The sequence below is a fragment of the Rhea americana genome, unplaced genomic scaffold (assembly GCF_003343005.1).
Source record: "Rhea americana isolate MKP2758 unplaced genomic scaffold, rheAme1 scaffold_257, whole genome shotgun sequence".
Taxonomy (NCBI): domain Eukaryota; kingdom Metazoa; phylum Chordata; class Aves; order Rheiformes; family Rheidae; genus Rhea; species Rhea americana.
The window spans coordinates 1,173,588-1,191,316 of NW_028186376.1; the positions used below are offsets into that span (position 1 = coordinate 1,173,588).

Here is a 17,729-nt window from a genome sequence, read left to right on the forward strand (position 1 = left end):
TGCCGTTTCTTTTTAACAGAGAATCACCTCTAAAATAAAGACATACACAGCTTTTTCTTTTCACTTGTAAATATTTTCATTTAAATTTCCAATAACAGAAAAAAATGTGGGTATAAGATTGGACCAGGCAAAGTCCTAGGAAAGCTAGCAGCTCTGAGCAGTGGAGAAAYGGAGAAATTAGCTCAGTTGTGAAGCTCTGAGTAGCTTTCTAAGCAAAGGAGAAGAAAATGTCTGCTCTCCCTTGTGTTGTACAGCAGTAGCACGTGGGCACTCCTGGGAGCTCTGCTGGGATTTGTTCCTGTGCATTACTTTGCAAACAGATTAAGTCTAGTCTCATCTGAAGTTACAAAAAGACTTGTGGAAGGTACAGGGAAACGACAGAAAAGTGGCTTTTCTCTTTCAGCTGTCACAGTTCCTTGTGTAAGTGGTAAATGAAGCAGTAATCGGTGCCAAGCAGAGAAAGTATTTTGTACATTTGGACATATAAAACATACTGTGTCTTTACTTAAGGGTTTCTAGATTTTTATTGACCAGCTCTCCCAGGTTTTTACCTTGGTCTCTAAGGGCAAACTTCTATTGGTAGTAATGGCTTACGCTATGCCTATTTCACACACACACACACACACACACTATATATATATATATATATATATATATATATATATATTCCTTTTGATTGACAGATACTTTGTATCCTACTTTCAAAAAGAACCCCACTCGCCCCCAGTTTTTGAAGAGAGATAACCCCCCACACTGCAGGGTAAAAACCCCTAGGAAAGGATGTGCTGGTGACGCCAAACAACCTGACGCCCGGCCATGGGGAAGACCCTGCTGCCGCTTGGGGCTTTGGCGGCCGCCGCGGTGCCCAGGGCGGGGCGGGGACAGATCCCGCCCAACCGGGGCGGACGCGCCGCTGCGGGGGGGCCCGCGGAGCCCGCGCAGACGGGGCGGGCGTGGAGGAGGCGTGGGGCCGGAGCGGGCGCTGCCCCCGCGGCGGTGGAGGTTGCACTGGGGCGGCGGCGGCGCCGGGACCATGCCCTACCTGCTCATCAGCACGCAGATCCGCATGGTGAGTCCATTCCGCCGCCGGTGCCGCGGAGGGGCCGTTGCTCGGAGCCTAGGGTCCGAGGCGAGCGAAGCCGGCCCCGGGGCTGCGACGCGGCCTGCCCAGCTCTGCACCGCGCAGATGGGTTGCCGGCTGCCGCGGGCCCCCCCCCGCCTCCGCCGCCCGTGCTTCATCCCCGGGTGTGCGGGAGGTCAGTGGCACTGCTGCCCGGACCACGGCCCACCTCTGTGGCCGTGCGCGGCAGCACCAGCCCCAGCATGGCCAGACAACGTGCCAGGTCGCTTCAGTCAGCCACAGGTGTCAGAAGCAGAAAAGACATACAGGGACGACAAACAGGGCTTTGCACTGCTGTGATCACAGCCTTCCTTCACCCCATCCCCTTAGTGCCRTCCGGTGCAACATCAGCTTGGGAGGAGAAGAGGGCTTCTAGTGCCCATTATTGGCCACTCCGTCAGTAAGTGGAGTAAAACCTTACAGTAAAAACTGCAAGTCTCAAATAGTGAGTAACATAACCTGTAAAAAGTAGTTATAGACTCCTGAGTACATCGGAGAAATTAATGTCTGACCATGCATCCTCACTGTAGGTTGTCTCTCATCCCTGGATAGCCCCGCTTGTGGTTCTGCAGGCTGTGCTGTGCCAGTTGAAAATTGAGCTGCGTTTGAAAGGAAGTGCATTATTGGTGCTAAGGTTACCATGCAGCCCCTGGTCGGTGGCAGGGATCTCTCTCAGAGTACCACACTGAGAGCTGTAGCCTCTTGTTCTGATATAATGAGATAAAGGAAACGTTAGTTCTTATCAACTGAGGAATCTGCAGCCTGCAGTATTTCAGTACAGTTATTGCCATCCCAGTTGCTGCTGCCTTGCAGTGCCAGGACTTCAAGGCAGATAGATATGTATTTGTTTGTTTTTTCTCCCTCCCAAGGGGGCCAAAATCTGTGTGAAGGCCAAAATATGAAGATGTAGTTTTGCAATAGGAAGAATGTGGTTATATATATAAAAAAAAATCAACAAGCTGGCAGGACTTTGGTGAAAGATGCAGCCTACCATAGTTGAAGAACGTCTTCCATTACACACTTCTGGAACCCAGTGGGGACCTACAGGGTACTTAAATATTCTAGTTTAATATCTCCTATCCACAGTGCTACTTCAAAATATTGGTTGAAATTAGGTCTGTGTGGGCAAACCACTGCACTGACCTGGTGAACAGCTTGAAATTATCCAATGAGAGAATAAGCAGGCAAAGCAGGTTAGCTTTTATTTGGCTAGCAGAGTTAATGACACAGGGAGACCATGGTGGTGTCGGGTGGACAAAAGCATTTCATTAAGCAGCTAGTAAGTCTGAAGTATATAATGTTGCTGCTAGATCAAAGCTAGATGGCTTTGCCATGCTGCAGGTGCGTTTCCAGCATGTCCCTCAACCCTCTGTGGGATCTCACTGGAGATGAGCCCTGGAGGGGCAGGGATGTGCCCTGTGTGTTTTTCCCCTGGTTGTGCCTGAAGCCTGTGCATGGCTTTAGGACTGGGACTTACGAGAGATGCAGAAGCCCCTCATATGGACAGGAAGCCCTGGTGAGAACATGGCTCCCTGACAGGTCCCCAAAGACTTTGGACTCTCTGGGGCAGAGCAAACACTTCTGACCTTAAACTTGGTGTTGAGCCACAACTGAGAACAGCCCATCCTAGCAGGGAATGATTGAAATTCCTGCTTTTTCCAGGCAACAACTGAGGCAGAGGAAGGTTGTGAGTTGGACAGATTGTTTTCTTTTGCATGCTGTGTGTCTGGCTGGAATGAGTGGCTCAGACTTGAGACAGGCTGCAGGTGTGTATGCTGCAGGGGGAAAAACTCTAATGGAAAAGGCTGTTCCTCTATGTCATTTATATCTTTTCCAGCTCTCCAGATAGCTAATTGTAGGAATGTACCTGACTCTTATACAGCTAACTAAAACACATTTGATTAGTTGAGCTGTTTGTTGGGCTTTGATCTGGGCTCTTCCTAAGACTTTGATTTACCTGCAGTTTGTCAGAGTCTGTTGGCTAATCAGTGCTGTGAGAAAAGGATTTTGCCCTCTTTGCTAAATTCAGTTCTTGCTCTTCTGCTTTCCTGAAAACATGCATACCATGGCTTTTCTAGGCCAGTGCAAACTCTCTGCTTTCTGTGCTGTGCACAGTCACAGAACTGAGCCACATTGTCTCTCCCTCATCTGTTTCACTGCTAAACTAACCATGAAGTTAAAGTGTACAACTTCCTGTTCTGCTGTGTTTGCTTCTGGAACTGAAAGGGTCACTCTGTTGCATAAGAGTGGACCACTGCATGGAGTGTGCAGAGCACAAACAGACTGGGTTTTGCAATCACTGCTCAAAGCTGCAAGGCCCTTGGTCTGTTTCCTGACTTCGGTTTCTTTAAGAGGTGATAGAGAATAGAGGATCTGGGGTATGCTCAAAAAGGTATGCCATTACTTAGGGTCAAGCAATTTTTTTCATGTTATAGTGTTGTTAATGGTAGGTTTGCTGGTGTCAGTGGATAGCTGACATCCCCTAGAGAAACGGCTTTCGCTCACAAACTTTCTTTGTGTAGCGTAGATAGGACTTAAAATAAATTAGACACTTGCTGTTGTCTTCAACAGAGGAATAGTCTGGAGTCTGCAGGAGTGGGATTGGAGGGTTGAAGATCCTAGCACTCAGATCAACACCAAGAAAGGAGGGCGAGTTGTGTGTCCCAAGATGCAGGCACATGTGATCTTATGTGCTTGTCTCCATCCTGCTCACCAATGCAGCCAGCTCTTGCGTTCATGGCCCATATTCAGAGATTCTGGAATTATTCCCCCCACTTCAAGGTGAGACACTTGTGTCAACACCTCAGGGCCTTCTTTCTCTGTTTTTGCAGTCCTAACTTACATGTTATTTTGGGGATGCAATGTTCCTCTTGTAAAAACCAGCAGTCAGATCCAGTGTTTTCCTGATCTTTCAGCTTTACTGTCCCAGGGAGGCTGGGTGCTGCCTGCTGGCAGGGTTGACAACTGTCCTGCAGGTGGTTGTTGTGGCTCAGTTGAAAGGAGATCATATTTGAGCTATGATTATCTGATAAGCCCTGATTCTTAGTTTTGGACTTCCTTCAGATCAGGAAAGTCTCCCAAAATAGCACTTTTTGAGCACTCTGCAAAAGTGTTTTTGCACACATACACTCCATATGACATGTGGGAAGTCTGTCTGATGGTTTAGATGGCAAGATGACTCGTGTTTCTGGTTATCTAGCCTCAGCTTTTCTGCTGTCCTTTCAGTTTCAAGGGACAGTGGTGGTCCCTTGTCGCCCCACTGATGTTCCTCTACCTAATCACTCCCTGATGCCTTCTCTCCCCTTTCTTCCAACTTTTCCCTAGTGCAGCCATTCCCAAAGCTGGGTTCTGCCAGGCCAACGTGAGTGGTCACAGGAAACATGATTACGTGGAAGAACTTACAGACTCGTCAGTTTTGGGTGAGGAGGCTGTCACTTCCTCAGTGCTGTCCTGCAGAGATCCCCTGTGGTCGACCCCAGGACAGGGAGAGCATGGGCTCAGCCAGCAGGTGGCCCTCTGGGAGCAAACCACAAATATCCTCTCTGGGGACCACGTAGGTGACTCTGTCCTGAGCTGGACACAATGCTGCTCCCCAGTGCCAAGCAAAGGAACCTGCATCAAATAGCAGTGGGAGCTGAAGTATAGCACTGGAAACCTTCCCTTCCTAATGCATTTTTTCTTGGTTGTGCCTGAGGCCAGTGCATGGCTTTAGGATTGGGACTTTCGAGAGCTGCAAATGTCCCTCATAGTCCACTGTTTGTTTCCTGGACAGAGGTGGGCATGAAGCAAACCTGGTCCCTGTGGTGCAGGAACAACCTTTTACCAGAGCCATCCTGGGGAAGGGGAGGTGGTGGACATGATACAGTACATCACTCAGCTGCTCTGCTGCATTTCCCTGCAGGAAGTCGGCCCAACCATGGTGGGAGATGAACATTCGGATCCCAACTTGATGAACTACCTGGGGGCCACAAAGAGGAACATGTTGGGTAACCACTTGTAAGTGTTCCTGTATTATGACTCATGCTTTTGCCTTTCCTCATTGTCCCCAGAGCTTCCCTCATGCCCATCATAGCAGATTCCAACTGCATGTCCACCTTTAAGCTCAGGATTAGGTTGCTAGTGAAAAAAACCTAGGTAACACCTTGATAAGCCTGAAATGCCTGGTTAGTTTTCTCAGCTGTGTCTTGCATCCTTGCAACAGAGATGGAGAACAGCCCTTTGTCCACATGCCTCCTCTGGGAATGGGTTATGTTGATGATCCTTTTAATAGACTTTGTTTGCAATTTTCAAAGCATTTCATATAATCTGAGTTGAAATGTTCTTCACAAATAAACACAAACTGCATGGAGGAGTGACCCTTTTGAGGTGTCTGTACAAACCAGTCTCAAACTATAGACTCATCCTCATACCCTGGAGTGCAGGAAGCTGGTATACCAGTAGTGCCCTTAAAAAGTGATGTGGGTTTTGTACATTCAGCAGCTGCTCCTTAAATTGAACATGCAGTGAATGTTCAGTTTGCATTTTAAAACAACTCCTGTGGTTCACAGTGCTTTCTGAAAGCCACCGCATTCCCCAAGGCTACTTGGGAGAATTATAGGAATGCAGTCAGAGTATGTAGAGATGCAGTGAGGAAGGCTAAGGCCCAGTTGGAATTGAGTCTGACAAGGGATGTTAAGGACAACAAGAAGGGCTTCTTCAAACACATCAGTAGCAAGAAAAGGACTGGGGAGAATGTGGGCCCGCTACTGAATGGGGCAGGGGCCCTGGTGACAAAGGATACAAAGAAGGCAGAATTACTGAATGCCTTCTTTGCTTCAGTCTTCACTGCTAAGGGCAGCCCTCAGGAATCCCAGAGCCAGGAGATGAGAGGAAAAGTCTGGAGAAAGGAAGCCTTTCCTTTGGTTGAGGAGAATAGGATTAGAGACCTTCTGGGCAAGCTTGACATTCACAAATCCATGGGCCCTGATGGGATGCACCCACGGGTACGGAGGGAGCTGGTGGATGTTGTCGCCAAGCCACTCTSCATCATCTTTGAAAGGTCCTGGAGAACTGGAGAGGTGCCTGAGGAGTGGAAGAAAGCCAATATCACTCCAGTCTTCAAAAAGGGCAAGAGGGAGGACCCAGGCAATTATAGGCCAGTCAGCCTCCCCTCCATCCCTGGAAAGGTGATGGAWCAKCTCATTCTRGATGTCATCTCCAGRYATATGGAGGAWAAGAAGGTGATCAGGAGTAGTCATCTTGGACTCATGAAGGGGAAATCCTGCTTAACCAATCTGATAACCTTCTGTGATGGCATGACTGGCTGGGTAGATGAGGGGAGAGCAGTGGACGTTGTGTACCTTGACTTCAGCAAGGCTTTGGACACTGTCTCCCATAACATCCTCCTAGATAAGCTCCGGAAGTGTGGGTTAGATGAGTGGACAGTGAGGTGGATTGAGAACTGGCTGAAAGGGGGAGCTCAGAGGGTCATCATCAGTGGTGTGGAGTCTAGTTGGAGGCCTGTGGCTAGTGGCATCCCCCAGGGCTCAGTACTGCGTCCCATCCTGTTCAACTTCTTCATCAGTGACCTGGATGAGGGGACGGAGTGCCTCCTCACCAAGTTTGCTGATAATACCAAGCTGGGAGGAGTGGCTGACACACCTGAGGGCTGCGCTGCCATTCAGAGAGACCTGGACAGGCTGGAGAGTTGGATGGAGAGGAACGTCATGAGGTACAATAAAGGCAAGTGCAGAGTCCTGCACTGAGGAAGGAGTAACTCCATGCACAAGTACAAGCTGGGGGCTGACCTTCTGGAGAGTAGCTCTGCAGAGAAGGACCTGGGAGTGCTGGTGGATGACAAGTTGACCATGAGGCAGCAATGTGCCCTTGTGGCCAGGAAGGCCAACGGTATCCTGGGGTGCATTGGGAAGACTGTTGCCAGCAGGTCGAGGGAGGTGATCCTGCCCCTCTACTCAGCCCTTGGAGAGGCCACATCTCAAGTCCTGCGTCCACTTCTGGGCTCCCCAGTCCAAGAGAGACATGGGGCTACTGGAGAGAGTCCAGCGTAGGGCTACAAAGATGATCAGAGGGCTGGAGCATCTCTCCTATGAGGAACAGCTGTGAGAGCTGGGCCTGTTCAGCCTCGAGAGGAGAAGACTGAGGAGGGTGGAATCTTATGAATGTGTATAAGTACCTGAAGGGAGAGTGTCAAGGGGATGGGACTAAACTCTTTTTTATGCGACAGGACAAGAGGCAATGGGCAAAAGCTGAACCACAGGAAGTTCCGCCTGAACATGAGGGGGAATTTCTTCACTGTGAGAGTGACAGAGCCCTGGAACAGGTTGCCCAGAGAGGTTGTGGAGTCTCCTTCTCTGGAGATATTCAAAGCCCGCTTGGATGCAACCCTAACATGCTCTAGATGACCCTGCTTGATCAGGGGGGTTGGACTAGATGATCTCCAGAGGTCCCTTCCAACCTTACCAATTGTATGATTCTAGGTGGTGTAAATCAAGACATTGAAGGGGTATCCAAGTGTCCTTTACCTTGCCTGCTAATGCTCACCTGCAGGAAACATTTCCTGATATTTCAGTTAGTTTTTTCTTTTTCTTGTTTTGACTCCATTTTAGCATCAGATCTTCCTCTTCCCTTTTACATGTTTGGAATATCTCCTAGCTGTTACCTGATGCATGCCTTAGCTGAACCAGAATAGGCACTATGAGCCTTTCAATCTTTCTGCATCACTTGCTGCCTTTATCCTGTCCTTACTCCTTGTAGCCAAACTGCCTCCCTCTTGTTACCATTTCCAGTCCTGAAACACTGAGAAGCCAGTACCTTCTGGTCAAGGGCATGCATCCCTCCTCTCGCAGCCTTGGTCTAGCTGTAGCCTCTTTTGCTGTCATGCAACCTGACAAGCTGATCTCCAGCCTGTCCAACCACATCATACTCTCTATTGCGGTTCAGCTGAGGTTTCTCCCTTTTACTGAGTGCCTGAGCCAGCCCCACTCAAAGCTGCTGCAAGCCTCTCCTTGGGATGCAGAATCACAGCTACTCCCTGTTCCCCTCTCTGTCAGCAACCCGTTAGTCTGTTTGTCTCYAAGTCGTATATATTTTACACTTCTCCATGTCTCTGTGCATCTCTCTGCTCAGAGTTTGACAGCATCCTTCATCACAGCGCAACTTGTAAATGTTACCGACATGTTCTTTACATCTTGTTCCACTTTTTTTTTACCACTTGATATTTCAGATTCTTACTTTTCTGTAGGAAAAACAAAGCAGAACAAAACCCCAAATGTATATTGAAACAACAGAGGGGAGCAGACAGACTTCTGCTGAATCTTGCCCACTTGCCCTATGGCACAGAGGAGGAGTAGGAGGAAAACCAGGCATTAAACAGAAGGGGATCTCTCCTTCCCACTCTGTTCTGCAATTTCTATCAGCTCGGCCAGGAAAACCCACCTAAACAGTACCAGTCTGGCAAACATCAAGGTCTAAGTCTTCAATTCCTGGTGAATTAATAAACTGAATAAGGTGGGAGAGTAAGGGAAGAAGAGGAAAAAAAAGTTTTAGGCCCCTGATGAAGAGAAATCCTTCCAAGTGCAAACTCAGGCCATCACCTGCATCTGCAGGAAAACTGATCTCGTACCCCTTCTCTCGCTCAGCTCTCTGCCTAGCAGCACGAGGGTGGATTTGCCAGCAGAGCAGTCTCCGCGCTGCTATTTCGAACTCTGTGGGCGGCAATGAGATTGGCAGGAGTGTCAGCTTAAGGCAGCTGCTTGTAAAGCCGAGCCCAGAAGCAGGCAGGGAGTTATGCAATGACAGAAAAGAGACCTGGGGGGGGGGGGAAGAGGAGGCTTGAGGAAGAAAAAAGTGTTGCTGGCTCCTGAGGGAACTCTAGGATTCAGGGGGAAAGAGAAGGCAATGAAAAGATAAATAAAATGCCTCCATATTCTCTGTCCCAATAGTCAAGGAGGAGGTGCAGAGTTGTAAAGTATCAGAGTGCCAGATTTTACTTCTGATTGGGAGAAGGGATCTGAGCTTTTTCTATAGGATCTGCTGCTAGAGCCTGGCTCATGGATTCACCACCTTTCTGCACTTCCTCACTAGTCTGTGGCTAAGTGCCTGACAAATATTTTCAGCTTGGTTTGGGCCCACCTATTTCTTCATATGGCTTGTATTATATCTAGGGTAATTCTCCTGTATCTCTGTGGCATGTCTTCCCCATTTGCACTTGAGCAAGAGGAGGTGGAGAAAATAACTTCAGAGGGATGTGGCCACTCACGCCCGGAGAGGCAGTGYTGCATGCCAGGGGTGAGCCCTGAGTCACCTTTCCTGGCACAGCACAGCCTCACCGCCAGAAACCCAAAGCTTTTCCCCAAGAGGAATGAGTGGTCCTCTATTTGCACAACTGCCTAGCAGGGTTTCCCTCCACCTAACTGGAAGCAAGGCTTTATTACCAACAGTAAACTCAGCTATGTGATGCCACAAATATTGCCCCTCCCATAGCATTGTGGGTCTGAAAAACTTAAGCTCTGAGGGAGCCTGAAAGAAAAGGTCTAAGTAATGTGAACCAGCTGGGGCACTATAATATGCAAAAGAACTACTTAATCCCCTGTAATAAAGGAGAGACACAATCCTGTTATGCAGCTGTGCACTAGCTACTGCAAATGTCACTTCATTAAATTCAATCAACTGCTGGCATGCAGAAATGCATTGTTGCCCCCTTATCTGATGTATAGAAGTAGAACCCCAGAGGCATGGGAGTTTTAAGAAGGAAAGAGCCAGGTTCTGCACTAGCCTGCTCTTTTCCAGGAGCCGGCATGGTGGTAAAGATTGCAAACCTGACTCTTGGCTGCTGTCCTGCTGCAGAAAAGGAAACTCTTCTAGGGGCAGTCTGTACACTTGGGTAGACATGGATGGATGGATGGATGGATGACTGTTGGGCCCTGTCCCAGGCATCTCTTGTTATTATGAAGTCTATCAAAACTGATTGATTTTAAATGAAAATGGATGCTGCCTCTTTATCCCATTCTGGGAGTTGAGGTCCAAGGCACCTGCCAATACTTTAATTTAGCTATTCCCCAGAACACAGCCAAACTGCATACTAAGGAAGCTGAAAGAGCAGCTGTGCAGATTATGAGGAAACTGGCTCATCACTAAAAATAGCTGCATTTGGAAAATACTCCTATTCTAATTCAGTCCCCTCCCCATGCACAGCATGAGCTCTTTTATTTGAGCCCTCTGGTTCTGGTGTATCTGGAAGGCAGAGCAGTTGGGACCACCTTACGATGTGCAGGTGCACAGTCTAATCTCAGGTGACTTTTATGTTCCTGTTGGCTTTTAGCTGGGAGGAAAGACTTTACAAATTTTCATGGCCACACCATATTTTTTCAGACTGGTTGCAGAGATGGTGGTGTATTTGATACGTGTATGTAATCTTTTGTTTAGCTGAATATGGAGTTGTGTTTAAGGCCCTGGGCAAACCAACCTTCCTTCTGATTTTAGCTCAGCCACTCAGTTTTTTTAGGTTCCCACAAGTAACAAATAATCCCTGCCTCAGTTCCTTTCTCTGCATAATGGGAATAATATTTACCAATTTCAACACGTGAATCTGAAGCGCATGTGAAAAGCCTCTTAAGAAAGCATTAAGTTCAAAGGCACTTGTAATAATATGTATTATCTTTACACCACATCTATAATTATAGCAAAGTATAGTCTGTCTTAAGAAACAACAACAAAAAAAAGCTTTTACATCTTAGCATTATTTCATGCTTTAAAAGTACTCACCAATCCATGAATATTTTGCAATCTTAGATAGCAACTTTGTCTGGAAATGTTTTTTTGTGCTATTCATATCAAAATCAGAAGAGTCATTGTTATGATGCCCAAACATCACTAATGATCCTGTATCCCATCATTATCAGCTTATCTGGTGCTGTGAATCATCTAAGAGCTCAACAATTATGAAGCCTATCCCATCTGTTTGAATAAATGTTGTATCCAAAAAGACTGTGTTAAAAGAACAGTAAGGCTGCCAAATCCAGCACTCAGGGATATGCTTGCCATTTTGGGTCTGCTGTTTCCCAATCTAATTCAGCCTATTTTGTGTCTGCATTGTGCAAATCTTCCATTTTACAATCACCAGCTATTTTCTTTACAGTGGAAGCAGTCTTGCAGCCCTCAGGTCTTCAGTGGAGAAACAACCTCCAGGATCAGATGGAAGAAAGGAAAAGTTTTTGCTTGAACATTCACAGAGCTTGTCAGAAACTTTAGAGAAATAAAAGCTGGACAGAAATCCCACCTGTCAATTCTTAGACGTTCACAGTGTGCGACTGCTCTGAAATGCCTGGGTAGAGAAGAGTCAGTGCTTATTTGGTAGCTGTTTGTTGAGCACAGATGACTTCTGGTTTTTCAAAGGCTTAGTACTTGGCTGAAGGCAGCATTTTTTTCCCAACTCCCAGATTTCAAGCACAGGCTCAGAAAAACACCACTTGACTCGCACATGTGCTCTGATGTAGGCAAACTTTTTTTTTAATTCCTTAGAAACATTTGAATTGTTGGATTTTTTTTTTTCATTTCCAAAATAGTCCAGCCAGGTAAACTAGGGCCTAGGTGTAAGCAGTAACAACATAGTGTGATAACAGGGAGCTATGAGGCCCTGTGAGCTCTCAGATCTGCGACTTCCCAGTAACAGCAAAACTGAAGGAAAAGCTCAGGCTGTTCCTGTGCTGCAGTTGCCAAAGGTGCTGTTTTTGAAGTCTCTGCCCTGTTTTCCTCCTTGGTTTGCAGAGAGTATCCTCTTTTTCCATGGATTCCCTACCACATACTTGTAAACTCCCTCAGTTGTAGTTTCAGTCCAGTTAATCAGTCAGCACGTGGCTTTGGTCAACCAGTTCCCAAACCACCCTTGAATTTTAGGTGACTACTTTATTCTTGACAGCCTTTCTCCCCCTTGGTTTGGAAGCTGTGGATTTTGGCCTCCACCACCTAGTCAACCAAGACATTGCATCATGCAGGCTGTATGCCGGGTGTGTTCACTGCAGTATTTTATACTGGTTTATTAGTGATGCCCGAGACAGGTCACTTCCACAAGGAAATCCTTGTCTCTTTCTTTTCCACCTCATCTTACTTCTTCCCCTCTTGCCTGCTTGCAGCTGGGAGTACTATGTGAATGATGCACCCCGGATAGTCTTGGACAAGCTAGAGAGCTGTGGTTACCGAGTGGTCAGCATGACAGGCGTGGGCCAGACGTTGGTGTGGTGCCTCCACAAGGAATAGCAAGGAAGACTTCTGCATTCTACCTGGACAAGACCCTGCTGTGTATCATCTCACACAGGACTGACAGCAAACTTCTCCCCTTGAGTAGTTCCTTTCTGTCCCAGATTCCAGGCACTCATGTGGGTGAGTCGGGGGGGAGTGCCATGGAGACAAAAGTTCACTTAATGGAAGCTTGCCATCTCTGTACAAGGCCTTAGGGGAGGAACACATGCCCAGTCCAGACTAAAGGTAAATCATAAACAGAGAGCAGAGGGGTCTAACTATGCATTCATCCAAATGATAGTCTGGCAAATACTATCCTTTTACATTTTAATCATCCTCTATTTAGCATGGAGAGAGAACTCAAATAACAGATTTATCTGTCTCTTCCTTAGGGCTGCCCCAGAGAGGTATGTGCTGAGCTGAGAGTTCAGAGCATACCACCATCCAGTCCATGGGAGGGAGAGCAGAGAGGGTGACGGGGAGGGGAGGCCAAGCACAAATGGCATATACTCTAATCTCTTGAAACTGAAGTGGTGGCGGCTAAACCTGCATGTTGCCCTTTTGAGAATCCCTTCACTTGGCAGCAAAGCCAATTTCTCTCCCAAATGGAATTGTGATTAGCAGCGTCAGACCTTTAGTCCCAAGACTGCCATTCAAGCATAACACGTGGTTCCTGAAATAGCCTTAGAGCAGCACAGAAAGGTGTAGTGAACATTTCAGGGTTTGGGCTGCATAATCTTAACAGCAGCAGTTGCAATGCTGGATTGTTTTGGACTGTGTGTATTGATCCTGCTGTAGGGGTAATACTAATAAAACATTTATCTAAAAAGACTGACATCTTTCTGTGGGGTGTTCTGAACCATTGTTGCTGAAACCTTCTGAATCCACAGCTCCTGAACAAGCTTTCAGGAACAAAGAAGCTTCAACTTTTGAAGAGTCTGGAGTTCATTCTGACTGCGCCTCTCAAATCATGTGACCGGGCTGTTACTCTTAAGTACACAGGCTGATGAGGTAGCGTGCTTGCTCAGAAGCCTGTGCAATCATTTTTTCCCTTGAGGGAAACAGATACAGGCTGCAGTTGATGGCAGTCTGCAGTCCTAAAACAGTTTTAAAAAAGCAGGTTTATTGACTTAATTTAAGAAAATAGCTTTTTAAATGAAGAATGATGGGGTGGGGGAAATCCGTACTCTCTTGTCCTAAGTGTGAGACTCTTCCTCATCTTCCCGCTTGAGCTGTTCAATCAGCTGCTGTCTTTCTGCCGCTTGGCGCATCCGCATCATCACCAAGCTCTCATAGTCTCGCTCTGAGACCACTGATCTCTAGGAGCAGAAAACAAATATGACCTGTAAAGGACAGTACATAGCCCAGGCCCTGACTTGCTACAGTTTCCCACTTCATTAATCACACTGACAACATGCATGTTCCATTCAGGGAGGTGGTTCATAGCAATATGATCCCAGGGAAATCAATAAGGTGTGAAAGATGCCTACTCTGCAGGAAGCAGCCAGCATCCTAATGAACTGTATTACTGACCCTTTTACAGTGTCAGCAATGAGACCGAGAATGGGATAGACAGGAAGCCTGAATTACCATTTCATTGCTGGAGCTACTCCCACTAGCAGTCAATAAAGTTGGATGGGGAAGCATGGCTTGCCTTGCTGTGGTTGGTTACTTTGGACAACAAGCTTGCTTTCCAAGTACAACACTAGTGCACAAATTCAGTTTAAAACTAATCCATTATAAAGGCTAACACCACAAAAATCAAACCTTTCCCCAGTGTAGTCATGGAAGTTACTGTACAAAGACCACCAAGTACATTCCCAAGCCTTATTAAGGCAAGAATGTTTTAGCTCTCAAAAGCTTTTGCAGCTTACTGCTGTGTGCAGTAGCAACTGTCACGTCAGCTAAGTGGTGATTGTAGACTATCCAATAAATGTAGGCTGCAGATGACAGCTGCTATCTCAGAGCAAAGTGGTGGTTTTGGCATTCTGCTCTCAAAAACAATTTAGCATTAGTAGGTGGCCTTACCAATTTCGGAAGTACTCAAAGCACTGCAGTGCTTGGAAACATCAGTCTCATTTGTTTGACACTTCAAGGTAGAAATAAAAGCATCTTGACAAAAAGATAAAATTTTCACATTCATTTTTCTAGGAACTAGATTTAATAGTGATCTAAGGACCTCTTAAATAGAAAATATAAGAGATGAAAAGCCAATAGAATAGCAAAATAAGATCCTGCAGGAAAGTGGGGCAAGTGCAAAATCGCTATTATATCCCAGCAAAGCAGTTCCTCCAGCTGCAGAGAGACTAGTTGCGAGGACAAAGTAGAAGCCCACAATAAATTGAAGGCTCAGGCTGAGAAACTAAGACTATTGCACCATAACTGATATCTTAGCACCTGCATGAATGAAATAACCTTTAGGTATTATGCAGCATGGATTTTCATCGTGTCTGAGAAAGAGCCAGATTGTATTCGTGGCAGAACTAGGTTTCTTCAGAGTTCCCATCCATTAACCACAGATATTTACTGTCATCTGCCTGGCTGAATGAATTAGTCTACATGAGATTCATGCAGATGAGTCACTCATACAAACCTGAATCACTACTTCACACTCTGGATTTAAATTTAAAACAGACAAGAGATCACCTCCTGTGTCTTTTGTGAGCCCTGCTGATACAATAAACATCAGAAGTGACAGTAGGAAGAGTACCAAGGGAAGAATCACAATCTGATTCAAAATTGGCTGCAAACTGATATTCGTGTTCAAGCAGTCTGTATGTCTCTGATGGAGCTTGCCTTCTCCTCAGGCAGAGCGTGGGCTGATGCTTTGCCACTCTACACACCTACTTCCTGCAATCCTGGCAATTACCAATAGTGTAAAACCCAGTTTCTGACGTGGCTGACGCAGCAAGGGCTTGGCTCAAAACAAATGCATACACACAAGGAACTGCAGCCTGGGAAGCAGTGACAGGAGGCAAATGAAGAGAAAGAGGCATTGTGGAATTTTTAGTATTCTGGGTCCAACCCAGCTGAACTGTCCCTCGACTTGCTTCTCCCAACGTCTCATTGTATTGGTGAACGTGGTGGCCACAGCTCTCTCCGAGTACTTCAGCAGTTTCTCCTCTGTTGGACTCAGGTGCTGCTTCCACATAGAGTAAGTCTTTATTTTGCATTTGATTCTCCTAACGCTAGTTACATGTTCATTATGTTGGTTTTTGCATTTCCATTTGTCTGTATTTCTTTGGTTTCTTTCAGTGTGACTTGAGTCATTCCTAACCTTCCTTCCTTCCTAACCACCTACTGAGATTTTTATACTATGTAGTTCATCATGAAGGTGGCTGGTTACCATGGTACGAAAGTACCCTTCTGTTCTAGATGCTAGTTTAAATCTGTTCTCATGGTGACTGTGTGCTATTGCTATTCTTCAGCTCATTTCTGCACTGCAGATTCAGTAAGCTCAGAAATCGCCATTCCTTCTCTACTGAATAGAAGGACTTGACATGGCAATTGCTCCCTAACACAGGGATGCAGTATGAAGAAGTTTGCATTTCCTGCAATACGAGCCTCTTTGTTTTCCTTCCAACTACAGGAATAAGGAAGGAAGAGGTTGTTCCTGTTCGGTGTGACTTGTTGCTGATCCTGCGACTGAAGTTCAGCATCTTACTGCTGAGCAGTCAGCAGTTCCCTTCTTTTCATTGCCTTTCTTCAGCATGGATACCTGGCGGAGAGGGTCCATTAAATCCACAACGTTCTTCAGGCGTTTCTCACTCAGGAGACACAAAAAACTGGGCAATCAAGTCATCATCTTGAATCAGAACAGCCACACACTCGACAATGATGGACAGTGCCAGAAGAGGGAATGCTTAAGGGATCTGAAGGACAAGTCTGATTACCTGTCATGTCAGAGTGAGCAAAACCTAGCCAAGGCACAAGCACCTCCCAAGCCTCCCCGGCTGTACCTGGACAGTTCTAGCTGCCCTAACATCATTGATCACACAGATTCTCACTCTGACGTCTCCTTTTCTGGTGCTACTCATCAATATCATAAAGCCACTCAAACTCACTTCCACAAGGACCAGGCTACAGACTACAGGACCTCAGAGACAGGTTCCCAGAATGGCACACCTCTTTCTGATCTGTCTGATCCCTTCCTGTCCTTCAAAGTGGATTTGGGGCTATCACTTCTTGAGGATGTTCTGCAGACCCTCAGAAAACAGAATCCAAGAGATTATGCCATTTGAAGGTATTTACCATTTAATGTATCACATTTACCTACTGACATTGTCAGTTTCTCTAGTCCTGACACGAGGACGGATACTGCAGTATCCCTGTTCTGAGTGGCCTGTTTTGTTGCTCTTGCCCAACCCATCACAGACTGTTCTTGTCCTTGCTAAGGAGTCCTTTGGAACAGAGCTGTCAGGCTGCATGCCTAGATGAGAGCACTGTCTGCTGGAACCTCACAAGCGAGTTTCCATTCTCCGCAATAGTGCACAGTCAAGACTGGGGAATTCCTTTCTCCTCACAGAAGAATGGCTTTGTTTGGCAAAGGACTTATTTTGGGAATGTGGCGGTGACTGTATGGAGCATGGACAGAAATGGATATGGTGTACATTATTTCTGGATAACCAGGCAGTCTGGAAGGAGACAGCAGTACTGCTATCTCAAAGCCACGGCTATAGCAAGGGTCAAGAGACAGAAATTGGTGTTTTTTTCCTCTCATCACATTTGGATGCAAAGGTCAAAGATACTCCTCCCTTTTTCCCTTGTGGCTTTCTCTTCCCCTAATTCAAGTGCAGTAGGCACTCCCAGCCTGGAAACAGGTAAGCAGGTTAAGCCATAAAAGCTCAAAAAACAGCAACAGCACTTTATTTATCTACAATCCAGAGAAGAAATTTCTCTAGATACTGCTGCTTGAAGCATGCGCTGATCTATCAGCTGTACAGATATAAATAAATAAATGTATTTGTGACTGGAAATGTCTTGTTGCCTCATTTCATTGGTAGCAAGCCAAAGAAAAAAGCCCGGCATCAAGATCAGAGATCCCTTGATCTGTAATGACCAAGGCCTGTCCTCTCTGGTCCCTCAGGTTTTTATGAGGGGGTGCAGGTCTGTTTTTCTGGACTGGGAGAAGGCTAGTGCTGCTGGCATGCTGCTGTCCTCTCCTGAGGAGGAAGGAACACACAGAGCTCAGAATAAAAACCTAGTACTGAATTGAACACAGTTCTTCACCTGTAAGCAGGACAGCAAAAAGAGCTCTGACAGGCTGAGAACACTTCAGACGGTGTTGAGGTTAGCTATTAAAATGAAACTGCAGAAGCTACTGGGTCACCAGGTCTTACCTTTTCACACAACTGAATTAGATACCAGGGCCATT

At 46.5% G+C, this 17,729-nt stretch overlaps 3 protein-coding genes across 4 annotated transcripts in view; 2 read left to right on the plus strand and 1 right to left on the minus strand.

Annotated features, from left to right (window-relative positions):
- Positions 1-909: 909 nt before the first annotated feature.
- Positions 910-13,187, plus strand: GCHFR (GTP cyclohydrolase I feedback regulator). The gene is made up of 3 exons (XM_085307385.1): positions 910-1,069; positions 5,022-5,116; positions 12,250-13,187. The coding sequence occupies exons 1-3, from the start codon at positions 1,034-1,036 to the stop codon at positions 12,371-12,373; spliced, it is 255 nt and encodes an 84-aa protein (XP_085163511.1). The 5' UTR covers positions 910-1,033; the 3' UTR covers positions 12,374-13,187.
- Positions 13,188-13,458: 271 nt separating this feature from the next.
- Positions 13,459-17,729, minus strand: part of DNAJC17 (DnaJ heat shock protein family (Hsp40) member C17) — an 18,330-nt gene continuing 14,059 nt past the window's right edge. For both annotated transcript variants that reach the window (XM_085307383.1, XM_085307382.1), the window contains one exon: positions 13,459-13,674. In XM_085307383.1, coding sequence (XP_085163509.1) covers positions 13,552-13,674 — 123 coding nt within the window. In that variant the 3' untranslated portion in view covers positions 13,459-13,551. The remainder of the gene's footprint in view (positions 13,675-17,729) is intronic.
- On the plus strand, positions 14,224-17,307 carry CUNH15orf62 (chromosome unknown C15orf62 homolog). Its single transcript, XM_085307384.1, has 2 exons — positions 14,224-15,509; positions 15,945-17,307. The coding sequence occupies exon 2, from the start codon at positions 16,066-16,068 to the stop codon at positions 16,594-16,596; it is 531 nt and encodes a 176-aa protein (XP_085163510.1). The 5' UTR covers positions 14,224-15,509; positions 15,945-16,065; the 3' UTR covers positions 16,597-17,307.

Excerpts from the sequence above, each read along its gene's own strand:
- CUNH15orf62 (XM_085307384.1), top strand. The coding sequence starts at position 16,066 with ATGGATACCTGGCGGAGAGGGTCCATTAAATCCACAACGTTCTTCAGG.
- GCHFR (XM_085307385.1), top strand. The coding sequence starts at position 1,034 with ATGCCCTACCTGCTCATCAGCACGCAGATCCGCATG. Across the intron at positions 1,070-5,021 it reads TCAGCACGCAGATCCGCATG|GAAGTCGGCCCAACCATGGT; the intron begins GTGAGTCCATTC and ends ATTTCCCTGCAG. Across the intron at positions 5,117-12,249 it reads AACATGTTGGGTAACCACTT|CTGGGAGTACTATGTGAATG; the intron begins GTAAGTGTTCCT and ends GCCTGCTTGCAG.